At 40.3% G+C, this 27,997-nt stretch overlaps 1 protein-coding gene across 4 annotated transcripts; it reads left to right on the forward strand.

Moving 5' to 3' along the window:
* The first annotated feature begins 289 nt into the window (after positions 1–289).
* Positions 290–27,083, forward strand: LOC113037531 (3',5'-cyclic-AMP phosphodiesterase 7B). Of its 4 annotated transcripts, none has more exons than XM_080289937.1 (14): positions 290–591; positions 5,393–5,453; positions 7,753–7,815; positions 14,905–14,994; positions 17,938–18,101; positions 18,195–18,258; positions 18,479–18,574; positions 19,724–19,824; positions 20,993–21,124; positions 21,223–21,314; positions 21,747–21,885; positions 22,018–22,120; positions 22,568–22,648; positions 23,684–27,083. In XM_080289937.1, exons 3-14 carry the CDS (start codon positions 7,791–7,793, stop codon positions 23,893–23,895), a joined length of 1,299 nt encoding a protein of 432 aa, XP_080146063.1. In that variant the 5' UTR covers positions 290–591; positions 5,393–5,453; positions 7,753–7,790; the 3' UTR covers positions 23,896–27,083. The 4 variants fall into 4 exon arrangements, with proteins under 4 accessions (XP_080146063.1, XP_080146060.1, XP_080146062.1 ...); XM_080289934.1 differs by lacking the exon at positions 7,753–7,815 and adding an exon at positions 10,908–11,291; XM_080289936.1 differs by lacking the exon at positions 7,753–7,815.
* The last annotated feature ends 914 nt before the right edge of the window (positions 27,084–27,997 follow it).

Consider the following 27,997-nt stretch of genomic DNA (forward strand, 5'->3'; position numbering starts at 1 on the left):
GTGTAGTAATTATTGAATCTCTGTTAGTATAAAATATATATACTCTTATTTCTTCCAGTAAACAACTAAAGGTTGGGCTGCATTGCTTTATTGTGTTGTGCAGTATCCTGTAGTAGTACTTACAGTACTCACCCTTATTTTAGAATATTCCAAATTAAAAACACTGTTTATTTGATAACGACCAATCGTAATTAGAGCAGGTACTGTATCCTAGTCCTGATTGGATCTTTCCCAACAAGACCCGCCCCGCCCCCCTCCTTTCCCTCTGCGGCTCACCAAGCACATACACACACAGCAGCAGCACGCGGGCAGGGGCGGAGAGGGAAAACAGCAACTTCGGTTTCACCTTTTAAAAAGCCCACAGTATGCTTACCACGCGAGTATGATGAGGGACAACCGCGAGAGGAGGATGAAATAGTTGTTTTAAAACAGTTGTCAGCTCGGACTCTGTCACCTTTCGTCCTGCTGTACGCGATTAACTCCTGAGCTCCCCCCGTGACATGAAAACAGTCCGCACGCGCCTGATTCCGTAGCGTTCACTTGTCATCTGCGAGCTGCCACGATGGTTAAATGTCCTGTTTAATGGTCGAGGTACGTAGACTGTGATTTTTTCCCCCAGCTGTGTCGGCTGCTTGCCTCTAAACAGACAGACTTGTTTTGTAATAGGCCTTAACGGCAGAAAGCCGTTACACCGTAACGACCTGTGAACAGTCTTTGGCGCTTAAATGAGAGTTTGTAGTGAGCGAATACTGTTTATGGTGCATGCTGTGGCGTTGCATTAATACCGGATGAGCATGCTAGTATTCTCATATGGACTAAATGTTTGCACGACATGTAGCAAGCCAATAATGACCTTGTGTTTTTTTGTGGTAAAGACTTATTGGTGCAGGCTTGTTCTTGTACGCCGTGTTTGCTGCAGTGTTCGGCCTTGTGTATTATTGCCATGTGTCACGTCAGTGTACTGACAGATTTACAGCAGTCAACCTGCAGCCTGGGCACTGCAGACCACACGCAAGCAGGGGAAAGATGTGAAGTGGACTTGTTTTTGGCTGGGTTTGCTTGTGGTATTTGCTGACATGCCACAGCATATATGTTAAGTATTAGATGTTCAGTTATAAATGTCTAAGCAGATACTTGAATTGAATATGCATAAATTATTTACATAAGGTATGGGTAAAGAGGTGCATGAAAATTATTAACCTTAACCTTATTAACCTTATAAATAAATAACTCTAATCCTAACTAAAGGGTCTGTAGCCTATTAGAGAGGGTGGTTTTTACAATAAAAGTTATTTCAGGAACTTTGTAACGCACCTCATGGTTTTCCATGAAGCGTGGAGCTTACTCAATTGTGGGGAAGATGGTTTAGCTGTCCCCACTTCTTGACTGTGTGGCATTGTAGTGCTACCAGCAAGTTTTTGGTAGATGATATTATTGAGTAATTGTTGAATTTTTGGGTTAGTTTCTGTTAAATTGTCATTGTTAGATTAATTCCCTGATTTGATGTTTACTATTCTCTGCCCTCTGATATTTTGAATAGATGCTGATTATGCATTATTATGCATCATTATGCACACTGCTTATTTCTTTTATTCCATGCATCACTTAGTACAAGTGATGCCTGCACAGACCCTGCCCATGAAAACCTTTGAAGAAACTGATCCATAACATTAACATTTAATATGTGTTTTCTTTGACCATGTTCCACTTCAGGGTTTAATGAAATTTGTCAGTGGTATATATGAAAAGTTTTAAATAATTTAAAACTATTTGTTGTCCAAACATCTGTATCCATGACTGTCACTGACCTGTTGGTACCCGAGTGGACATTTAGCTACAGATGCAACCATTCATATGTTGTACCACATCCATTTTGTATTGGCTAAATATTCAAACATAGTGTAACGAAAATTTAAAACACTTCAAATTGCCATTTGTTTCCCTAGCACAAAACGGATGGGGGATAAATATCAACAAAAACAAAACATTGACTCCCCGCTATGTACAGGAGAGTGAAAAGCTGTGTTAGTCATAAGCATTTGAGAGAGAGAGAGACTTAAACTAGAAAGCTGGCCAAATGAAATGAGTAATGATGTGAGCATAGAGATCATGGAAAAAAATGACAAGACGTGTCCTGTAAACATGCCATAACCACGTGGGCTGAATGAGCGAACAGTCACTGCCTCTGGTTTGCCTCCTTCCACCCATTTCCTGCTTGACGGTAAACAATGTGCGCTAAATCAGATGTAAATCCTCCTACTCAAGGTACATGCTTATGACTGTCTTGCTCCAAAGGAGTAACAAAGTAAGAACATGTTTAATAATGGATAACAGATGATTTGTCAGGTTAGCTAGAGTACCTGCTTTCAGTCATAAGATAAGATAAGATAAGATAGATAAGCTAGAACTTTATTAATCCCTCGGGTGGGTTCCTCTGGGAAATTCGATTTCCAAAAAAAGCACAGCAACGACCGAAGTTACAGTTACAGAATTGTTATATATATATATATATATATATATATATACACACACACACACACACACACACACACACACATACACACACACACACACATATAAATACAGAAACAAATATAAATAAAATATACAAAGGGGATAAATAGAATAAATAGGAATAAAAAATAAAAATACAAGTGAATTGCACATTTCAAGTATTGAGTCTATTGCACTGTTGACTATTTACAAAAGTATTGCACAAGGTATTGTACAGTGAGGTGAAGAGGCACTACAGCTTAGTTGTTCCCCCCTCCTTTGTCCTCCTGTTTCCCCTCCCTCTCCCCTCCAGAGAGGAGTTAAACAGTTTGATGGCGTGTGGGACAAAGGAGTTTTTAAGTCTGTTAGTTCTTGTCTTGGGGAGAAGCAACCTGTCACTGAACAGACTCTTCTGGTTGTTTATGGCCGTGTGCAGAGGATGCCCAGCATTGTTCATAATGTCCAGCAGTTTCTTTAGTGTCCTTTTCTCTGCCACTGTCACCAGAGTGTCCAGCTTCATGCCGACCACAGAGCTAGCCCTCCTGATCAGTTTCTCCAGCCTGGATGAGTCCTTCTTTGCTGTGCTGCTCCCCCAGCACACCACAGCATAGAAAAGTACTCCAGCAACCACCGACTGGTAAAACATCCTCAGGAGCTTCCTGCAGATGTTAAAAGACCTCAGCCTCCTGAGGAAGTACAGTCGGCTTTGGGCTTTTTTATACAGGTGCTCTGTGTTGCATGACCAGTCCAGTTTATTGTCCACCCACAGCCCGAGGTACTTGTACTTGTTGACCACCTCCACCTCCTCCCCCTCTATCTGAACCGGCAGTGGACCTTCTCTGGACCTCCCGAAGTCCACAACCAGTTCCTTAGTCTTTGAGGTGTTGAGTTGCAGGTGGTTTGTGTGACTCCATGCGACAAAGTTCCTCACCAGACTTCTGTACTCCTCTTCCTGATCATCCCAGATACACCCCATGATGGCCGTGTCATCTGCAAACTTCTGAATGTGGCATAATTCAGAGTTGTAGCAGAAGTCAGAGGTGTACAGGGTGAAGAGAAGAGGGGACAGCACAGTTCCCTGTGGTGCTCCTGTGCTGCTGACCACAGTGTCAGACGTGATGTCCTTCAGCCTGACGTACTGTGGTCTGTCGGTGAGGTAGTCGGAGATCCAGGCCACCAGGCAGGGGTCCACCTCCATCCTGTTCAGTTTTTCCTGAAGCATACAGGGCCGGATAGTATTAAAGGCACTGGAAAAGTCAAGAAACAGGATCCTGACCGTGCCTTTTCCCCCATCCAGGTGTGAGTGGGCTCTGTGTAGGAGGTACAGGATGGCATCCTCCACTCCGACACCCGCCTTGTATGCAAACTGTAGTGGGTCCTGGGCATGTTGTACCTGTGGTCGGAGGAGGTTGAGGAAGAGCCGCTCTAGAGTCTTCATAAGATGTGACGTCAGTGCCACCGGTCGGAAGTCATTCAGCTCATTGGGCCGGTTCCTTTTGGGGACCGGGACGATGCAGGATGTCATGTATATATATATGTGTGTGTGTGTGTGTGTGTATGTAGTTTGTTCCCACATTGTACCCAGTCCCCTCTCACCCGTTTCCAAAATGCACATAGATGTCAAGCCATTATAACTATTATAGCCATTACTGGCTATTATAAATAGATGACCTCAATTGGGAAATGTACCGAGCTGTGTCTGACTGATCTACAGCACAGGACTCTGGGTTTTAATTATACTCAAGAGCTGACATCAGATCAGGGTACACAGGCAGATGTGGCACTGCTAGCAAGCTTTATCAATTTTGACTCATAAGACAGTCATGGTATTTTAATCTTTTGACATTCATATTACTTTGAAGGGACTCTTCGACATTTTGTAGTACAAAACAAAACTAAAAAAAAAAAAAACGTCCAGTGGGACAGTAGCATCTGAGCTGAGAGTCTTAAACGGAGGCCTGAGTTTAATTGGAGGGTGAGAATAAAGTTTTCTGAATATATAATTGAAAACAATTACATAAACTCAGGGATTGTGACATTTTTGTAAAAATAATTCTTAACTGTAAACTTAATGTTAACTTGCCGTTATACCAATAACGATAGTAACAGTGTAATAGTATCAGGTATTGGAGGGTGGGAGTTGAGAAGAACAGTACTGTGAGTCTTATCTGCTCCATCTTTCACTATTAAAGAAACAAACAAACAAACAAAAAAACATGTGATTTAAATTAGAGACAAGTACACCTTTGATAGAAAATGACTAAAAAAGATGACTAAAGACCCCTGGCTGTGAGGGCCAACCATGTGGAAGCATGTGATCAATGCGCAAATCATTGCCAGTGTATGCCAGTATGCCGCCTGACCCACTTTTTAGCATTCTTGGCCAAAACACAGATATGTCTCTACTGGAAGCACAGATGCCAGTGTCACTGATTGCCCCTACCCTCTCTTACTCACTGTGATGAATAATAATCTTTAAATAAATACCCTTCTTCCTTCCCCAAATTACTTTTTCAGTTTGACAAAGCACCCAACACAGGAAGTGTCCTGATGTGATGAAAATAGACCAAAATCTCCTGAAATATTTGCTATTTGCTATGGTTGGATAGATAGATCATCTTTAGTTCGTTTTTAGTTTAAATTCAATTTCCATTTATAACTGTTCATTTAGAATTTCTCTTACTTTTAAGTGAGGGCTTGTGGGAAAAGAGTGCAGGGGTGGCACACAAGTGTGAAAACCGTCTGTGGCTTCACACGTAGGGTCACTGCGGCTTTTAGCACAGTTTCCTTTTTCACTAAACACAGTTCATTGATAGCAGTGTGCATATTTTTGGCCTTTGTAATATTAATGTCAGCCTTTCCTTCCCTTTCCCCTTTTCCCTATTCCTCTCTGTCACAGAGGTGTGGAGCTGTAGCCTTCAAAAGTTGGGAGCAGAATGCCATACAGGTTCGCATGCTGGGTAAGAATGATCATTGACCCGATTCCATCAATGTGCTACGTATGCTGTAAATACAGCATATGTAGTCAGCTGTAGTCTGGTAGAAGATAGTGTTTTCAGATATTTGGTTTCAGGCTTTCACTGACCTTTGGCCGAGAATAATCTCTATGTCAAACAGGGATGCATATTTCCGCTATCTCTGTAAACTGTCTACATTGTTCAGCTCTGTGGGTTTCAATACACAATGTGTTTTTAATCTGGAAAAGTCCTACATATGCAGGACTTAGCCTGCTTAGGCCATGTTTTCAAAGGCTTTATCTTGAGAGGAGATATAGCTGTTAATCATAACTACAGTCTTAGACCTTGGGGATGAGACGATGAAGTGTAGCCACAACAGTGTGTCTAAAAATACAAATGCTGATGTCGTTTAACCCCTTACACCATGAATGTCATTGTAGCTGTTATAAAAACACAACCAGCACTATTTCTTGAAAGCTACTATATGAGACACTTTCACTGTTAAGACTCACTGTGTTATTTAACATTTTTAAAATACATATATCCTTATATCTATCAATTTATCTATCTAAATGATAGGTAATGGGTACAGGCTAGTTTAATGACTGCAGGCTATAACTAGGCAGAAGACAGACACTGTGATGAGAGTACTCTTTGGGAAACGGAAACTCAAAATTAGGAAGGGGTTCCCATTAAAGAAAATAAGACACCTGAAAGAAGTCAGTGAGTCAGGCGAGCTGATTTTTGTTCACAGCTCTGACTTTGACCCCCTTTAGTTTCACATGGTTTGTGCGGGAAATCCTTGACAATGCTTGAGTTTTACGGAGAAATGCTTGAAAACATTTGAAATTGGAATTGCACTGATATCTTTATAGGTCGCTGTTTGTTTCAGTAGTTTGCCTGAGATCAATAAAATCATTTAGAGAAGATTTTATCTTTGTCTTTCTCAGAAAATGTAGGAGACGTTTGTCGATTATTGCATGCTGCTCTGAGCGTGTGACTGTAGTGTGATCAGCTATTCTTTTTTTTTAAGTCTGTGGGTGGGACATGACAACATGTGGGGGACACTGCAGTTTCAATGAGTGCAGGCTTGAAAAGAAATCATATTAAATTAAAGAAAGACCCAGTCTTCAAGTCTCCTTCAAAAATCTAAAGGACAGAGAGTCAGTGGTTTCCAGCCATATAAAGTGATCTTTATTAGAAAACCTACAAAACGTACACTGTTCACATCTTTTTTCCCCTTATTTTATTTTTTATATGTGCACATGTTGTGTATGAGCTGTGTCTATCTGATAGATAATGATTGGTTAAACCACGGCACTGTTTACCCCCTGTTAACATGTCGTGCAGAGATCTGGAAATGCATTACAATGATGCAGACAAAAGCCATATGTAGAGAGTGAGCAACTGGTTAAAATTCACTGTACAGATTACAAATGATTTCAAATGTTAAAATTTGAGTTGAATGAAATCTTAAGTATGTGTTATTAATGTTGATATAGCATTCTGCCTTAAAGGAACACCTCAGACTTGAACAGAGAGTTATAAGACACAGATATGTTTTTATTTGCTGGTGGTTTTAAATAAAAGAGGCATTTTTACTGTTCTCCTTAGGCTACAGAGATTTAGTGTTCCAATCAACCAAGCTAAAAAGAGTAACCCACGGCACAGATTTTCTTATCTGGTACAAGGTAACCTTTAATTAAAAATTAATTCAAGCTTAATTAAATATTAATTCAATAGTGCAATGTTTATGGCAGCAAGACAGACATTTATGCCAGATGTAATGTAAATGTATCATTTTCCACAAGGATGGAATGCACATAAGGTCACTGTGACCTTGACCTTTGAATACTCAGATATAATCAGGTTATGATAAAGTCCAGGTAATCACATTTCATATTTGCCAAAATTGCAGAATTTTCCTTAAGGCCGTTGCATGAATGAATGATGTGAACATATAGACAGTCCAAGGGTTCAATCCTCTGAAAATGGCTGTCACTAGTCTAAGCATAATAATATTCCATGTTTAAGGGGAAATTTGTTTCTGATGTGAATATAGTAAGATTCTTGGTGCAAGCACAGAGAAATACTACAAATACAGCCAACAAGAAAATACATTTTACACAAAATACCAAATGCTGATCTAAGCTACAATGAAACAACTATATTCTCAGCACATAGCAATGATACATTTTCAATGAATTACTCTGTTCTGCATTTACTCTCACTGCCTGCTTCACACAGTTTCTCACAGTAGTGTATCTTTTATCTTAATGCTCTTTGTCTCGTGATTTCTTAGAACGAACTCCCTGCAAGTGATACGTGGCGTTCAAGGCTATGTTCCTGTCATGTGTGTGTGAGGGTGAGTGCGAGGGTGTTGAAACTTTTGTCTGCATGTGACCGTTTCTCAAGGAAACAATTCCACTGGAAAAACCAAAACTGTTAGTACTGCATCCTCCAAATGAAGTGCATGTAAAGAGGAGCACATGCTATATCTAACTGGCTTACATTCACTGAAATTCATTCAGATTAATAGATTTCAGCAGCCACAGAAATACATATATTTTCAGTAATGTAGCAGGTGATAACAAATAACAGATACTTCCATGTGAAAGTTCATTTTTCCTGCAGAAACAGAGCTTCTAACATCTTAGGGAGCTAGTCACACTAAAATACTAACAACAATATCTACATCAATTTTAGCTGTCATTATGATCTAGTTTTCTGCTTTTATCACATTTTTATCTCACTGTTATGGTTCTGAAAAGCTGGATGGATAAACTCAGCGTTAACAGAGACAACTGATAACCAGCAACCTTGTGATCTCATTTATCAAGGATGCTCAGTGTTGGGCTTCAATGCTGAGGAGCTTCATCAGCCTTGGTTCCTTATGAGAACCAGACTACATTTCAGTGGGTTTGAGAACTGAATATTCTGTTATTTAGTAAAAGAAAGTCGTGACAGGCAGAATTTATAGGCTGCATTTGTGAGTCATCAGTGAATTTCATGTAATAAGTCTTTCCAAAGGCAATGACAACAGTGTTTCTGCTGTTTTGCCATTGCCAGCTTTTTAGGTCCAGCACAAGCAATTTGCAGTGGAAATCCAGGTCTTTAATGGTTGAAAAGACATAAAACAGAGAGGTTTGAACTTGTCTTGAAGTACAAGTCTCTGCTACAATTGGGCCAATAAAATCAATTAGGCTAGAGAAGGGACACAGTTGCATGATGCATAATGGTTGTATGAGATAAAAGAATGAATTAGGCTTAAGGTAGAATTGATCGAACAGAGGATTGCAGAGAGTTAGCTTTAGTTTAGGGACATTAGCTAGCGGATTTAAAAATTACTTCATTTTAATTTTGAAAACTGACCATTTTCTTTTAACATTTCTAAAACATGAAAATCTTCTAAGAATTTAAAGGGGTTTGGGTTGTTTGTTTGTTTTCTCAAATCTTCTTCTGCCACTCTCAAAAACCCTTGCTGTGTTTTGGCCCAGGGCTGGTTAGTCACCTATACTGAAGAATTCAGAGCCAATAAATCACAGCAAATCCACCCAAGTGTTCCTGTGCCAGTGAGGCCTTAATGAATGGTGACTCACAGCATGCACCTCGTTTTACCCCCGAGCAGAAGAAGTTTATAATTGTATTCTGTTGAATCCTGCTCCTGTGGCATTGTTACTGAGTCAGTGCACCTGGGAACAGGGCATTAGTAAAAAAAGAGCTTGTATGCATAAGAGTTAAATAAACTATGCGCCCGTAGAGGTGGGAATCTTAAAATAGCTCCTGATATGCTGATGACGCAGATTGCAAACTCTTTCAGGTGATCTGTCCACTTAGTTGTAATATTCACTGTCAATACAGTGTGCTGATTAGAAAATGCAATATGTAATAGGCTGCAGTGATAGGTGGCTTGCTCTTTGTGGTAACACCATTAGTCAATATTCTGCCAAAGTAATCAGTGACAACTTCCCTCTGTTCTGTGTTTAAATATTTATTAGCACCAAGTCCTGTGCCATACAAATCCCATCCCAACTTCTTAAGTTTTCCCAAAGTAAATAAATAAATAATTTTAAAAAGTTTTTAATGTCAGAGTTGATGATTTAAAGAAAGATCTCCCACTCTGGAGACTGAACCTTGTAAAATGACACAAAAATTACTGCATAAGCATAAGCTAAAAAGTTGGTCCAGCGTTCCACGGCCACGACAAACACTGCATGGTTTCTCCTGGATCTGAGGTTTAGCTAACAGATGGACTCCTCTTTGGTACCGTGAGTGACCTCAGTGCCCCCTCGTCCCCCTAATTTTGCTTCCTTTATAGAAGCTATGTCAGTGGGATTGAAGAAATCCTAAAATTATTCCTTCCACATCCTGACTATAGCCTAAGTTGACATCACCTCGCATTTTGTCCGAATTTCTTCAAGGCTGATCAAAAGTCATGCTCACCAAAGATCTCCGCTCCTGAGTTTTTGCTTCAACTACTACCAGAGCCACACTTGGCCTGCAAGTACCTACGAGCTGCCTTCAGACACCCACAAGCTAACCAAGCCCAATAGGATTGCTTCTCCAGCCTAATGGCTCACTTCACCACTGATGTCCACCGTCTGGTTGAGTTTACTACCTCTATTTATGTTATTGTAATTTTCAATATCTCTCTTTGCTTTAATTTTTTTTAAAGTAATTTGATGCATTGGAAGTTGAATGGACATTATTTAATATTAGTAGTATTTTCTATTGTTTCCATCCAACAATGATGCATATAATTGAAAAAAAACTGTAGGCCTGTAGTGAGTTCTTATAGTCTTGTCTGCCTTTAAATGCTAAATTTGTAAAAAATAGACTTAATGTTTTGAACTACCGTTGTTGTGAAAATTAATTCGGGGGACTGATGCGTCTGTGTATATATCCTAAATTCACCTCAAACAGCTTTGGTCTCACTATTCTCACCATGTGACAGAAGCTGTGAACCGAAGCTCGACGGTGTTTCCCACAATCCTATTGGTCTGTTATTGGGCTAGTAGGCAGAGAGAGACGGTGTGTGAGCGAGCTTAGAGAGGGGGAAGGAGGGGCTTTTAGACTCCACAACAAGGTTGGCGCGAGTGAGATTGAAGAGGGAAGAGAGAATGCGGCAGAAGGAAGAACCAGACTGTCAGTGGCTCTGGGACAGAGGGATACGCAACGATTCTCTTCTCTTGTTTTTTGGCTTTTCACGGCACCTCACTTTTTGTTTCTTTTTTGTCACTCCTCACCTCTATGCTCTCATTCTTTCTGTTCGACTGACTTTCCTTTTACTGATACCGTGTCTCCCTGCAGTCTCTCTTACACTGTCCTACATCTAGACAACTCCTTCATCCTCACCCATGGCTACCTGACAGTGAGCTTCTCCTTCTGCCTTCCCTCTTCTTCTCCCTCTTTCTTTGTCAACACCACCATATTTTCTCACCCTCTCCTCTGTTTCAGCCTCTGTTTGAGTTTGATATTTTTTGGTGCACCTGTCATCCATCCTTCTATCCCTGCGTGGTATCAAAATGCCTGTCCTAGAGGGACTCTGGGGCCCAGATCTCAGGATGCGGGACACCGGTCTTGATGTTGGGGTCTGTCCAGAGGAGCCTCCTGATTCTCCAGTTTGGGGTCCCCTCAGGACTCCTCCTGTTACATGTGGTGGCCTCTCCCTAGCCCTGGAGCTACCAGCTCTTATACGGCAACTCAGAGCAGCGTGGAGAGCACGCAAGGGAGGCTCTCAGGGGCCAGAGAGAAATCAAGCAAGTCCTTGGGTGGAATCAGGAAAGGAGCAGGAAGAAGAGATAAAGCTGGACACAGAAAACAGGAGTGCACGTGTGGAAGGTAATGCGTCCAAGTTTGAGAGAGACAAATTTCATACGTCTCAGTTTCACCCATTAGCACTGAAATTAGTTTAAGGTCTTGTTTTTTTGTGGTTTTGCAAATGCATTTCATTTTTTTTATTTAAATATTGAGCTTCTGAGTCCGTGCCATGTTTTCACTGTTAACAAGACAGATTTGACAGATTGTCTCTGACAAGCACTCCTCGGGCCGTATGCTTACATGCGCGTGTGGTCGTACGCCACGCAGGTCGAAATGCGGTTCAGAATAGTTCAGACAGCTGAGCAGAGTAGACAGTGAAATGAGGGATTTGGGCTGTAAAGCCAGAGGGTCCATTAAATAAAGCTGTGTTACCATCTGTGAGCTGCAGCTGTCCGTGTGACATCATCAATCAAGCCTATGTCTCTTACTAACGAAGTTCAGCATCAACCGCAAATAAGGACAATGTGTTTTATATTTAACAATCACAGTAATAAAGCATTGGAAAGTTGCACAGCATCAGTTGCATAGCATCATTATCACATAGGATGTGATTCCAAAAACTTACGTTGACTGAGTATTTATTGAATATTTATTTTTGACATTTAGAAGTGTTTTCGGCTCGATCTCGGGCTTCTTCTACGATACCTTCAGTTTGTCTTATCAGTGTTTAGTGAGACTTAACCTTTTAAGGAAAATTAATAGGTTTGAAGTCTGACAGCAACTGGAAAATATTTTTATAATAATCTGATGATTAAAATTGGAACAACGTGGATTTTTAATAATGAATCGATGATTCATAATGTGGGGAATTACCTTTGCTGACTCAAGCAAGGGGGAAATGGAGAAATACTGTTTTCTGTCGGTGACTTTCCCTGTGATGACCTCATACATGCGACGATTTCTTAATGAGGGCGAATGGCTGTCTGCGCACTGTTTGATATCAGCACATACAAATGTGTGGAGACACTGCTGATAAGTTGTCAGTGGTGATTGTGAGTCATTGTGACATTTACTGTAGCAAGGGCTTAAAGAAAGCGTCACAAAGCACAGATGGATAGTTTTTAAAAAACACAATAAACTTTCATCCTGTGGTTTTGGATGTCAGTCTTAGCAAGACAATGAAGTAGAAGTGCACATACTCATAAAAAAAAAAAAAGAATGGTAGCATTACCAGTGGGTTTTTACTGTATCTGGTCAGTGTGTTTACTGTATTTATCTGTGTATCCAGATAAAGCAGCAGCTGTTGGTGGAAGAAAACATCATCTCCCCCTTTGTGTTTAAAATGTGTTTTTCCTTTTGTTGTTGTTGTTTTTTGTTTTGCTTTTTTTGGGGGGGGGGGGGGGGGGGGGGTTGCTGTCATATGCTGGCACTGCATATGACAGCAATGCATGTGTTAAAATTTCAGAACAGCCCCAAAGTACAGTTTGTGCCACAAACACCCACAGATTCATGGAAGCCAAGTGAATGTATTCCTGTCAGTTCCCCTGTGTCTGCTCGCGTGAGTGGGCGCTATGTGGCAATTGTGCCATCTTGTTTTTGTATTTGGAATCAGGGATTTAACCTCATTTACAAGCGTGCATGTGCACAACAGCATGGTTTGCGTGACGAGGCGCATGTGCGTCGCCGCTTCTTTAATAAAACACCTCCCGACTGATTCACGTTTTCATCTGAAATGACCCAGTTTTGCGCATAGTGGAATCAATGACCTATTTTACCACACGGAGTTAAAGGAAGAGAGAGAGAGAAAGAGGGATGGAGAAGAGGAGCAGGTGGTGATGGAAATGATGGCTCATATTGAGAAGGGATGGGGTGTAGTTGTTGAACGGGAACGAAGGATGAGGGCACTAATGGAGAGGGAGGAGGATGTGCAAAAAGATGCCAAAAATTAGGGAAGAAAATGAAAACTTGGAATGATGTGAATGAAAAATACTGCAGCTTGAATAGAGGGAGAGAGAGGTGGGGGTGGAATTGGTGTGATTGTGTTTGTCTGAGTTAGAAGGAGGATGATCTGTGACTGCGGTGTTTTTCCAGAAGATGTATTTCCTCCTCTCCTCGCGCATCAGAACACAGGATTAAGAGCAAAGAGGCCTTCCCCTTATTCTCCTTTTATTGCAAAAACTAGGCCAGTGGGACTCCTCTGCCTTCTTTAGCAGGCTGAGTCACTTCCCCGCTGCACTTGTTTTTGTTTTTTTTACATGTATAAATCAGGATTTATAACATTTGTGCCATATGTTTTTTCCTGCAAAGCACACATACACACACACATGCAAACACAACATCTACCTGCAAACTCCAACGCTTTGGCAGCTTAAACTTGCATAGCAAGATCTGGCAACTCGAGGGCGTTACCACAGTGACTCAAACCCCATTAACAGGTAGTTCAGTTGCTTTTAGCATCTCCTAAGCAAGACTCAAAGAGGTGATGTGATTTGGCAACCTTAGGGATATAATACGCTCCAGTTCCCCACAACTGACGTGTAAATTATTCAGTATACCCATAGCTTATTCAAGTGCAAATTTTATCTGTGTGCATGTTGGCTGTGACTTAGGACCTAGTTCTTTTGTGTCTCCTCTCTGGCCTCAGAGTGTGTGAATTGCAAAGTGCTAAACAGAGGAAGTATTAGGAGTCTCTGTTTAGCTTTTGTGCTCCTTCTCCATCAGATAGATGCTCGAACCACAAGGAAAACCCAGAAGGGGACCTCTCAGGCTATTCAAGACTGTGGATGAGCGTTCACACAGTTTGCTGAAACACTCGATTCCTTTCAGGAGAAAATTTGCTGTTTGATATCCATTGGCATTTATCAATATGTTCCCCAGAAAACATTTGTCAGCTGTGTAAACAGTGGAAATCAAGACATTAGGCTGATAAAACAAAACTTTTCAGAGAAGGAACAAAAACAAGACTCCGGCTCTTCAAAGAAATCAATTTTTTTATAATAGAAAAGAAAAAAGTTCAGGTCTTTCAATTAATCTTTGGTTGTAAGACAAACCTGACATTTGATTCAGATTAAAACCAATTGAAACCATCAGTTTCAGCTACACACACACACAGACACACACACAAAGTTTAGGCAATAACAATCTGATAAAGGCAAAGTGTTAGTGTGATCCATTACAGCTGCAAGGTGGCATGAAATCCATTTTCCTCTGGCAAACCCGGATGAGATGCATGATGTCCTGGTTCTTCTGTGTCATCAAGGATCCTCTTGTTTCACGGGGGCTGATCTGAATCTGAATCCATGAGGCTGATTATCTTGACTATCTACTTTAAGTACAACACTGTTCCCAAAACCCTTCTGGCTGCTCTGTTTTTTGTTCTTTGTAAAGTTTTATTTTGCTGTTTTCACTGCTTTGAGGCATTGTAAACCCACACAGGTTTTTGTTTGTATCATCTCTGCTAAGCACATTGAGTGTACTTACAATGAAATGTCTTATATAAATAAAATTGCCATTGCCGTCAGCCCCTTGTTTGCTCTCATTCCGTCTCCGCGCTTCCTCTTGAAACGTTGACTTATTATTCATGGGGTATGTGTGCCACTAAAAGCCACCACAAAAATATAATCCCAAATCTTTCTTTCTTTATTCATGTTTCTCGGTTACACCCCCTCTGTCTTTCTTTCTTCTCTCCATCTAGCTGATGGCAGGCTGAACACTGGTCATGCTGGTGTGCTGCTGGCTGAGAGACGAGGCTCTTACCCATTGATTGATCTGCGAATTTTAAAAAGTAAGTCTCCTCATTTAAAAAAAAAATATACATGTAAAAAACTATTCTCCTTTATACTTCTTGGAAAATGAAATTTTCTTGGAACAACAATAAACTGTATTTGATTGTTTCTGTATTTCAGTCTAATATTAACACCTACTAAAAGGTACAACAGTGAAATTTAAGTCAAACAGTCAAGATTTAATTGAAGGGCAAACTTTCAGTTTTCATTCAAAGGGTTTAACAAATGTAAATTAATTAAAACTTTGTTTGCAAATCACACACAATATAAGGATTGTTTTTAATACTTGGGTGAAAATCAGCCCATGACTGCCTGAAGTGTAGAACCCATGAGCATCATCAGATACTGTGTTTCATCACTTGAGATGCTCTTCCGGGCTTTTAATGCAGCCACCTTCAGTTGCTGCTTGTTTCCGGGTTTTTCTGCCTTCAGGTTTGTATTTAGTAACTGAAAAGCCTCTCTGTTGTGTTGAGATCAGGTGACTGACTTGGCCATTGAAGAGTATCTTATTTTGCTGCCTTGAGAAACTCTTGGGTTGTTTTTGGAGTTTGCTTTGGGTCATGATCTGGTTGCACTGTGAAGCTCTGTCTGATCAGTTATGCAACATTTGGCTTATTCTGAGCAGAGAGTGTAGCCTTGTACACTTCACAATTCATCCTGCTGCTTCTATCATGCAGTCACATCATCAATAAACACCATCCAGCCATACATGCCTATGCCATAACATTACCTCCACCATGTTTGACAGATGATGTGGTATGCTCCGGATCATGAGCTGTTCCTCTCCTTCTCCATACTTTTCTCTTCCCATCATTCTGGTGCAAGGTTTCACCTGTCAGATTCTTTTTTCTTTTCCGAACTGTGAAAACTCTTTGAGGTAGGGCTGTGCGATATGACCAAAATCTCATATCCCGAAATAAGAATTCTATTTTCCCGATAACGTTATAAATCACAAAAATTTTACATTTCCTGTAAATTCTGTGAATCTCAGGTAGCTCGACTTGCGTGAAGTGTTTCCAGCTGCGCGTCCTTCACCCTGAGTCGAGGGTTTTAACCGATGTATGAAACTATATATTTTTAGCCATAAGTTGTATTTATTACACGGCGTGCTGCGGGTTGCCTGTTCTAACGTTTGAGTCTAAGGTTTATTTTTTAGCACCTGGCGGCTGTTTTTTTTACTTCTCATCCGTAAATAATCTGCTCTTTCACGTGATTCTGTTTATTTTGAAAAGTCTCAACAGGATCTTGAGCTTTATTGTGAAAAGTTTATGTGGAACATAAACAAGCGGACACGCGAAGGTGTTACCGTCGTTGTTGCTAACCACAACGCATAAAAACAGGCGCTTGTCCGTCAGTAGTGTGGTTATATTACATATAAGAGAAAGAGAGAACTTTAAGAAATTAATATAGCCACTACAGTGACCATCAGAACGATGAAAAAATATTGTCGTAAACAGTCTAATCTTGCCTTGTTGTTCTTGAGTGTTTACCAGTGATTTGCACCTTGTTGTGAACAATGATACACCTCCTCCAGAGGTGTGTTCATGACTTGGTTAGATGTTGTAAAGTTGTTTTTCTGAACCATGTAAATGATTGTATCGTCATCCACTTTAACTGTCTTCTGTGGTCTTTCAGGTCTTCGAGTGTTACTTAACTGGTATTCCTTCGTTTTAAGAATGTACCAGATTGTAGATTTAGCCACTCCTAAAGTTTTTGCTCCTTCTGTGATAAGTTTGTTTTATCAGCCTAATGTTGGCTCTCTCACTTACCCTGATCTCTTTGAATCATCTCCAGATATTGTCTGTATCATTTGGGAACAGGCCTCATCTGTCCATGAAACTGCTTGTCAGTCAATTGTTATGTATTATTGTAGGGTCTACCTTACAATATAAAGCACCTTGAGGCGACTGTTGTTGTGATTTGGTGCTGTATAAATAAAATTGAATTGAATTGAATTAAATTATTTTTGACCCCTCTTTAACTGTGTTAAAGAGTGGCTGTAAGTCATAAACAATTAATGCACAATTTTTTTTAACCCCCTTATCTTAAAGCAGAAAGTCTGCACTTTAATCACATCTATTTTTTCTTTCTTTGATTTAAAATCCACTGATGTTGTTCACAGAGGCCAAGCAGTCTCTTTGTTCAAAACAGTTACCTAACTGTACATCAGTGTGAAGCAGTGTTAGTCGTGTCAACCTAAGAAAGTGCTCAAATTTCTTAGTTTTTTTTTTCTTGTTACATAACAATTACAAAATACTATCCTTGTAAACCACAAAGGCCTTCTAGAAAAGACTGTCTGACATTCCCCCCTCCCTTTTTTTTGGCTTTTTACTAAGCTGTTTATTTCAGCTATAAATACATTTAATGACTAACAACACATGGTAAAAACAAACAAACAGTTTTTATGAGTGCTTCTGATTTTAACATATACCGGTATATATTTCTCTTGTTTTACTGGCATCAGGTTGGATGTGATAGGCTACTACTGCCAGATGGTGGCAGCAATGTGCCTGTAAGCAGTTTACTGAGCATGATGAAACAATAACAAGAAGAAAAAAAACAAAGCAGTAAAACATGTGTGCCACTGTGAAATTAGATGCTACTGTATAAACAGGAGAAACATGCAAAGCCAGAGACAACCACAGCTTTCATGAAGGAGGTTCAGTGCAAACTCATATCACAAGTCTACCACAACTATGCACAGTCATTTGAGCAGGGGTGGAAGAGGGGATTTTCAAAGAGTAGGCAAATACCTCCTGGTGAATAAATTATTTTTGAAATTCCCACCCTTTGTAATGATGGGGTTTTACCTAAAATATTTCTCTTCTTGGTTTCTGTGACAGAACAACATACCATTTAAATCCTGTAGGTCACCCATTTGTGTAGAAAACGTGTTTCAGCTATTCACACAACATGCATTTTCTTTCTTTTTGTAATTTAAGCCAGTGCCCAACAGGGGGAGGTAGAGACCGTCACCAGGAGAAAGGTGAAGCGTCTCCTGAGCTTCCAGAGATACTGCCACGCCTCTAGGTTGCTGAGGGGGTTAGTTCCTCACACCCCCAGGTCCTTACACTTGCTTGATGATGACTACCTGGGACAAGCTGCTGTGAGAAAACACACAGACATATTCATATGCAGTCAAAGCCATACACATATTCCCAACAGATAAAGTCTGACAATTTTCTTTCTTTCTTTCTAGCACATGCTATCAAAAGTAGGCACATGGAACTTTGACATTTTCCTCTTCGATCGTCTTACAAACGGTGAGGTGATTTATTATTAAATTGGTTATTTTCATAAACTTTTTTGACCCCCACCTACAGGATACAATCCACCATCACTCTATGCATGCTTCCAGCACAAACACTGTATAAAGTTATTCCATATGAAATGTAAAACGTGATTTATTTATTTTTTTAACTTGGTGGACTTACTGATCTGAGTTATTTGAATTCTTTTGAATGTCAATGTTGTGTGCTTTAGGTAACAGCCTGGTGACGCTGATGTGCCATCTCTTCAATGTCTACGATCTCATTCACCACTTTCAGCTGGATATGGTCAAACTTAACAGGTTTCTTGGTAAGCTGCAATAAAGTGTTCATAGTTTTTTTAAGCTTCCGACTTAAGGAATTCTTTCTCAGCTTTAAAACACTGCTGTCCTTACACATAATTATTTCTCCTGCCTCCATAGAAACATTACTTACTATGAAGTGCGCCTGCACTGTTATTTTGGCGGGACTGAAAGCTGAGAAGGAAAACTCCCAATTGCTTTTTACTCAACCAGTAAATCATTACAAAAGAGACTCTGAGCACTAACAACAAATCTGGGCAAAGTGATAGTCCGCACATTCCTGTAGTAAGTGAATATTAACCCAGTAACCATAGCAAGCTAAATGGTACCTCATAGACACTGCAGAGTAACAATGAGCTACGTGTTGTTATGGCAACAGAGCACACAGTCAACATCGTTTTGTAATTTCACACAGCAGAGGAAAGAAACACAATCTATGGGTTCAAGTATAAATGAATTTTTGCACGATGGAAATGACATTGAATGCCCCGCCAAAATACTATCTGTCTACCTATCACCTGCCAGCTTCCTAGTACTGTGCAAGTCAGTGTGATGTCTGATTGTGCTGGGTGTAATGTAAAGATAATGCAGGAAGTAGTGTGGTAAAATCACAACAAACAAGTATTTATTATTTTCTGTAGTGAGATTATGTCTTAAACTGATCATATCCAGTGCCAGCTGACCCGATTCAGACATTGTCTGGACTTTGTGTGCGTAAACTGATCGCAGTAAAGACATTTCAAGTCATCAGAATTTTATAAAACTAATTAGCCATTTATAGGACTTGTTAAGGAGTAAACACATCACCCGCTGTGTTCACTCCTTCTGAATCAAACTCTGGTTCTTTTTCTATCGCGGTGCAGTTTGCTTGTGCAGGTGTGAATGTGGTTATCACACCATGGTGTGACTATGATCCAAGCTATGAGGATTCAGCTCCCACATACCAAGAGACCATTAATAATTGACATATGAAACTATCTAGCACATATATTTGTTTCGCAGGCCGGACGTGACACCCTTGGACCAGGGTAAACAAACTGTTGGTGTGAAAACACCCTTAAAATCAAATGGAGATTGAAACAGTCAAAACAGTAGTGCAGGTCAGTGGTGTGAAAGTCGTGTTTCACAGGGTTTGGCCTTGTGTTTTTCCTTGCTAGGCATGGTGCAGGAGGACTACCACTCCCAAAATCCCTATCACAATGCTGTTCATGCTGCTGATGTTACTCAAGCCATGTACTGCTACCTAAGGGAGCCCAAGGTAATGAATAATACTGTATTCACACACACGCGCTCTGCCTCTCTCTATCTGTCATACTCACACTGTAAGACCTCACCAGGCTAAGCTTCTCCTTGACATATTCTATTAGCTTTGTTCCCTCTGGGATAATTCCCGCTCACTTAGACTCAACGACACATCAATCCATAGCTCTGAGAACTCTCCAAAGCCCTCTGACCAGATTAAGCTTCTCTGCATCTTTCCCTTTTTTCAGTAATTGCTTTTGTGTCCTCTTTTGCTCTGTGAAGTGCTTTGTGATGCTTCTATTTCGGTAAAAGCCCTGAATGAAATTCAGTCAGCACACGCACCAGTGTGTCATAGACAACAAACATTCCTTTATAAGAACAGGCCTGGAGGTCAATATTCTATGATTACATGCTATGGCACACATCTAGGCTTTAACTGCAAGTACTTTAAATGGCATGATACACAATTTGTTTTCTCCAGCAGGTAATATTTGTAGGCTGTGCTATGAAAGTTAGAGGTGCTTTATACCACATTCAGATCTACTGAATGAGTAAAGCACAAGAATCACAGACCAAAACGCTCACATTATGTAGACGCACACACACATATTTTATCTACAGTCTGAGAAGCTGTTTTTAAAAGTGCTACAGTCATCAGCCCACATAAAATATTTAAAAAACAAACATTACGGTGTGCCCCCACAATGCCAACAAGTGCATTTTCTTTCTTGCCTTCTCTTTTGAATGATTCTAGTTGAGTGAATTTATAAAATACATATTTTAGCCTGGTTTTCTGAAAATTGGTGTCACTTTGGCATGCAGACTGGAGCAGCCAGAGATCAAACTACCGAGCTTCCAATTAGTGGATGATCTGCCCTACCTCCTAAACTACAGCTGGTGTAGCCAGTAGCTACTTAAACACGCAGATACTGTTTGTTTTTGGTTTTTTATGCCACTGCATGAATGTTTAAAATCTCATACACAGCCTCTTTTGTAAGTACCAACTGTAAAAACAGACCCAAGAAGTGGCAGTAATAAGAAAACTGGGCACTTGTCAGACTTAGTATTATTCTCCAAAGAACACGTGTCTTTTCACAATCAAGCAAACAAGCTTTCTTTAAAATTTCTTTAAAATGAGTCCAAGTCTTCCTCCTGTGTAAAGAACAAACATTGCTGTGTTGTAGCTGGCAGAGCATCTGAGTCCTCTGGACATATTCCTGGGTCTGATGGCAGCAGCTGCCCATGACGTGGACCATCCTGGAGTCAACCAGCCCTTCCTCATCAAGACCAGACACCACCTGGCATCCCTCTACCAGGTACACACCAGTTTGCAGATGGATGTCAGCGTGTGGATGAAGGGCCTTGTGTCTCGGCCTGTTTGAAACACAGTTTGGTTTTTATTTGTCCTGTCTAGAACACATCTGTGCTGGAGAGTCACCACTGGAGATCTACTGTGGGCATGCTGCGAGAGTCGGGACTGCTGTCCCACCTGCCTGCTGACATGTCGTAAGAACACACAAACACGAATACAGCATAGCAGGCTGATTTGGATATTTGAAAGTGTTACTGTAAAATTTCATTTGTTTAAATGGACAATATGCAGGCTTAAGCTTTAACTTGCACAATATAATGGCTCTAAAATGTAAATCCATCTGTGTTTGGACTGAGAGCCTCACGTCCACTATGTAAGTCTTTTGGAGGGAAGTATTCTAGTACTACTTTATACAATTAAAGCATTTTTGCTACTCTTGTTTCTTTGCACCATGAGTCTTTGAGCCTTCACAAGAAGGTCAGAGGTCAGTCTCGGTATGTGAGCGCCAACCAAGGAGCTCTCCATGTAGGACGTTATTGTAAAAACAGTTGTTGCTCGGTTACAGGTGGAGTTGAAAGTTTATGTTTTGCTGTTTCATCTTGGTGACGCTTCCCTCTTTTCTGCAGGCGAGACATTGAACAGCGGTTGGGCTCTCTCATCCTGGCTACAGACATAAACAGACAAAATGAGTTCCTAATGACCTTCAGAGAACATCTGGACAACCAGGACCTGGATCTTCAGCTGGCTTCACACAGACACTTTATACTGCAGGTATAGTGCACCGTCTCCATTTCTCACAGCAATTCTTCCTGTGACTTCAGCTTCATTATAAGCTGAATTTGAATGAAAACCTTCTCTACATTTACCGTATATGTGCATTTCTTTCAATCTGCAAACCTGCAGATTGCACTCAAGTGTGCAGATATCTGTAATCCATGTCGGGTTTGGGAGCTAAGCAGGCAGTGGAGCGAGCGGGTGTGTGAGGAATTCTACAGACAGGGTGAGAGGATGTCTTATCTCAATTTATGTCAAGGTTTTCTCAAATGATCAGTGACATGATCAGTTCATACTTTTACTAATATTCAGTGTTAAAACCAAATGTGCATTTCTTCAAAATACCATTTCATTGTTTAATAACAGCAATACTCTTTCTGTCTTGCAAAGCAATTAAAAAATTCAAGCAAAACTCAATATTGATGTAAAAAAGAAAAAGAAATAGGACATCTCTAAATGTGAGATCAATTAAATGTGTGTTGTTTTATCATAAATGTATTCAATTTAGCCACCACTACCTACTAGTTATGCAGAGATGTCATTTTTGCAAATAAAGACATCACTGTGTTTGAAGTCTATACACAGTATTTTGTTTTTTAACAGAGATTAACATCTGTATCTCTCTTCATTATGTCTTATATCTGTTTTCTGAGTTCTGGCATTTAACCTGCAGGTGACCTGGAGAAGAAGTTTGACCTAGAGATCAGTCCTCTCTGCAACCAACAGTCTGACTCTGTCCCAGCCATTCAGATAGGTGAGTACTAGAGTGCACTTACAGACACACAACTGCACTTCATAGGGGCTCTCTGTGTACAATAAAAAGAAAGCACAACCCCTTTAATTCTAAGGTTTTATATATCAGGAGTTAATACAGTTTATCTGATCAACTACAAAACATCAAATATTTCACTGTGTCATTAATTGTTAAACAAAAACTAAGCCAAAAAGGAAGAAGCGGTTTGCAAAGGGCTAAGTATATCTTTACTGCTTCCACAGAAAACTATTAAAAAAAACCCAAGAGCTACATCTCAGACTCTATAGGCCTCAGTTAGCATGTGAGATGTTAAAGTTCATGACAGTTCAGTCAGAAAAAGACTAAACAAGTTTGGCTTGTTTGGAAGGGTTGCCAGGAGAAAATGAAACACAGCACACTCATATCAGCAAGGAGGTGGAGGGGTGATGATTTGGGCTTGTTTTTCCAGCCAAAGGACTCGGGCACCTTGGAGTCACTGAAACAACGATGAGCTCCTCTGTATACCAATTCTATAGTCAGCTAAAGCTGGGCTAAAACTGAATCGTGCAACTTTTCAGTGATCCCCAGCTCAGCAGCAAATCTACAACAGAATGGCTGAAAAAGAAACAAATTAAGATGTTACCCAGTAAAAGTCCAGACCTGTGGCAGGACCTTAATAAATGAATGGCGACAAACCTTAATAGCCAAAAGCACTATTGTAAAGAAGAGCGAGCCAAAATTCCCCCACGGTGATGTGGCAGACTGATAAAGTCACACAGAAAAAAAATTATTGTTGTTCTATAAGATACTGAATCACCCTGCGTTTGCATTTTGTCTTAGCTTTGTTAAATCAATAATGACGGTGTAATATGTCATGGTTTTTTTTCGTCTCAGGTTGTATTTACCTACATTTAAGACCTGGTGATGGCTAGATTTTTCTTTTATTGTGTACTAATACGGAAATACTTAGAATCAAAAGGGAGCGCGCTTTCTTTTCGCCCTGTTCGCGAATGCCGTACCGTGTGTACCTAACAGAAGATGTCTGTGTGTTTTAAGGTTTTATTTCCTACATTGTGGAGCCCTTGTTTGAGGAGTGGCACCGCTTCACTGAGCCCAGCCTGCTCAGCCAAACAATGCTAGATCACCTGCACAAGAACAAAGCTAACTGGAGCAGCTTACGATGTGCTCACACACCTTCAGATGTGCAAGGCCGCTCCCAAGCTGAGGAGCCTGAAGGAGAAGTTGGAGAGGGAGCAGACATCCCTTAATCTCCCTCCTCTTTCACGGGGTGTTTCATCTTCCTTTATAAATGGAGGAAAGGAGTGTTTTCAACTCCCCTGTTGTGTCCTCCAGGGTGTTTGCTCCCACAGCCTTTTGTCCACGGCTCTGAAAGTGGGAGCACTGGGTTGGGTTGGATACGTGAGAAATGGGTCCCTCTGCAGGAGCAAAGGATTGTAGCGCTGCAGGAATGATGAAAATGGAGGGAGATTTTCACAGTTACGCAGTCAGGATGGATGATCTTAGTAAATTAATGCAAATTTTGACAAAGTCATGCCTTGCTTAATAACCTGTTGATAATATGTGCTTCAAATTAACTGAGGAAAGTGGGAACAGAATGAAAAGTCTGGCAGAAGAGGATGAGTGAAGACAAATGTTAGTGTGTGACTGTGCAATGCTACTCGGAGAGTTTTTTAAAAAGCCAAAATTATATACAAATCAGCTGGACGGTGGTGGAATCATGATGTAAAATAGATGAAAAAATAGGTGGAATATATAAATATATCAAATATACTATGCTTTTTAAACATTTAGACAGTATATATTAAGCTCTTTACTTTTTCCTCATTTTGTACTGCTTGAACTCCTGTTGGATGCTTTTTCAATCAAGTGTCTCACTTGTCTACTTTTCACTGAAGTGCGTTTTTAACTAAAAGCACTAAGTTGGTATGTCAAGGTACAGTAAACTGTAACATGTATTCTGTTTTAACCTGTAAGAGTGACCCAGATAATAAATACCCTTTCTGACTTATATGCACACACACACATACACAAAAGTGTCATCAGCCGCTAGATGCTGAACACTGACCGTCAGGTGGATGCTTGTTTTTGTGACTCGAGCTCGCTCGCCGAACGCAAACGAGAGCCATTTTTAACAAAAAACAACCAGTTTGTCTTCATGCAATGTTACGCTGTGTAAATACTGTGATATACAACCTCAGCACTTCACATGCCAAAATCTCAGCAATGTGTTCATCTACTTACAGGGTACGGTCACTCTTTGTAACAACTTTATAGGTGCATTTATTTCTAACCTCACTTTATAAGCTCATATACAACAAAGCCTTAACAGCAACTTGGTCTGTCTGTGGAGCATATTGTGTAAGGAGTTTTGTTTTTTGGAGAAGCTTTTTTACAGTGTATGCCTGTTTTTCTTCAGCCATACCAGCATATACTGAAACACACGCACAGTGCTGTAGCAGCTTGTTTCCTGATTGATCTTTCACCCGCTATCGGGGTCAGATTAGGTCGTACAACGGATAAACAAGGCCAAGGTGCCCATATACCGTTATGACACATCATCTCACTGCTTTGTTACCTCTCTCAGACTTTTGTACTTGGTACAGTATCCTGTCTTAGTGTATGCCATGAAGAGACTTGGGCCAATTAGTAACTGCAAATACCTCTTAATTCATATTTATTCTGCAGTGTTACAGAGAAGTATATGCCATACTTACTAAAAATCTATATGGTTTAAATGGTGTTTATAATATGTATTATGTCAATGGTGAGAGTCATCCATAGAAATTAAAATGTGTGTAAATACTGGTTGGTCCAATTACCAAACACACTGCTGTTAAACAGTCTATTTTTTAGCACTCTGCTCTGGTTCTATACAGTTTGGGTTGTCACATGTATGCAGTGTTTACAGATGCCCGGGTTTTCCTGAGCTACAAAGGAGCTTTACGATTCCACCGACCCAGCCGACACGCAGTATATTCTGTACACAATGGTTCTACAGCATAATTAAAGCTCCAGTAATGACATGTTCACAGAAAGTGTAAGATTAATGACGTTTCTATGATGTCTTTTTTTTTCTAAAGCTGCGCTAGCTGTGTTTTAATGTGCAATAAAGTTAAAAGTCACTGGCCGAGTTGTATGAAAAAGGCCGTATTCATATCTGTAGCTCTGGTTATTAATGGGTAAATTATTAACGTGTCTTCACTGTAGCACTCTGTTGGCTTTGCTCAGACTCGCACTGTTGTTTGGCGTGCGCTCCTATGTCACTGTTATCACCTGTGAAAAGGTTTCATTACTGCATTGGCGCACACTGGCCTGTTTGATTGCATGTAGTGACAGCAGAGAAAGTTTACCGACTAATTCAGCCTCGTTTTCATTTGTGAGTTCTGCTCCCTTTGCCGAGAGCAAATCTGTTTTGTTTTTTACCATTAATACCGAGTGAAAAAACATATAAATATGCTACCTGAACAGTATTGAATTCTGAAGTCACACGTTACTGCCATACTGTAGACCCAGTCCAGACAGAAGGCCTCAGACTGCCTTGTATTCAAATACCTCTCAGAATTAGCACTGATACAGGGTAACTGAGCCATACTGACTTTACTTACTATTATATGTACTGTATGTCTATATGCCAGAGTAATTATAGTATCGACATTACCATAAATATATCTCACGAAAAAGAAGTCTGTGAATTTATATTTTGATTCTCTAAAATAACAGTCGCACCCAGCTGTTTTTTATACCTTATACATAGCATATACTCGTAGAACAACATGTTACAGAATCCTCTGATTTACGTCCTCTGAGGGTATTCTGCAATCAGCAATAACCGACTAACTGTTTGCAAATAACAAAGAAATTTAATGCCGCAACAGATTTTAATCTCACCAATAATCAAATGTCCTTCATTGCGTATAGTGCAGTAACTTAATGATTTCTAGAGAAAGTGAACGCAGTGCTTAAGACTTCAATATATAAGCTCCATTTTCAGTTCTTCTAGTACTCCTCATACTTTAGCTTAAAGTTCCCGGTCAGTTTCTGACTGTGAAATCTGGATCTTTTCCTATTGCATGCTCTTCATCTGCAAAAGGAGTCTTCTCAGTTTTAATTGTTCATATTTCTGTGTGCTACCTTATGGACTATTATTATTACTACAGTGCATAATTATTAGCACAGCAGCTGAATTAAACAGAATATTTTTTGAATGAAACCTTTCACATAAAGCTCTCGATATCCTGTATCACTAATAGAGGGAACTGGAAATTAAAGAGCTGTTTGCACTATGTCTGTCATGCAGTCTAAACAAGAAAAGAGTCTCTATATGGAAAGGTGGGGTGTCTGACGGGTCCTCTGACTGCTCGACTGTACATTTGTGTTCTGACAACCACCCTCTGAGCACTGTGAACAATATAATAAAAGATTTTCAATAACCATACGAGGTCTCAGTTTTTTTGTATCTGTATTTGTGCTCTAAAAAGAAAGAAAACGGGAGGACTAAATGGGAGTTTTAGCAGCTGTAATAAGTACAATTGACCACTAGGTGGTGACAAATCAATTTCACTGGCTTTGATGCCATGCCATTAGTCTTCAATGACACGAGGGCACCTTTGTCTGCTGTTTTGTTTACAGTATGACTACAGTTGTTAACCAGGCAACCAACATGATGATTTATGGGATGTAGGTATGGCTCGGGGTTATGAGCTCTTATGTAAAACATAAATAAATAGAAGAAGAAAGATGGGGCAGAATCAAGCAGCATGGAGTCGTGTTTATTGCAGTTGCAGGGCAAAGACAGAAGATGAAAGAATCTAGACTTTTAAAATTGCCAAATTGCGATATCGTGGTGTGTTTACTGCATAATTGAGCATATTTTCTTGTGAATTTCGCACAATAGAAAAACGAGGGAGCGGGAGCTGGGAGGACGTGAGCTATGCAAAGTGTGAGGAGGGAGAACAAGCCTTAAGAAAATGAATGCGGGGGGTTTAGTATTCAAAATGGAAGAGTAAAGAGAGTGCTGTAAATATGGGCTGGAACAACAGGGGAAAGGACGGAAATGTACCAAGAGTAATGAGCAGCAGAGAGGTGCTACAGGCGACCTGTGTTCTCCTTATTTGCATATCTGAAATTTGCAAAGCAAAACAAGCGCACACACAGAGTCCACTGGTCAGCCAGTGCCAGTCACACTACACCGTCCTGGCTCACTTCTCTAAACTTTATCTTTATCCAACGCCACACTCCAGAGTGGCCTGGGCCTGGGTGACATGCTGATAGAGGCTGTGTTTCTGACATGATCTGCTCACTAGAGCATGACATCAGGCACCCATTCATGCTGGTATTTCCCTCTGAGTG

Source organism: Astatotilapia calliptera, chromosome 15, assembly GCF_964374335.1.
Source record: "Astatotilapia calliptera chromosome 15, fAstCal68.1, whole genome shotgun sequence".
In the NCBI taxonomy this organism is placed as follows: Eukaryota; Metazoa; Chordata; class Actinopteri; order Cichliformes; family Cichlidae; genus Astatotilapia; species Astatotilapia calliptera.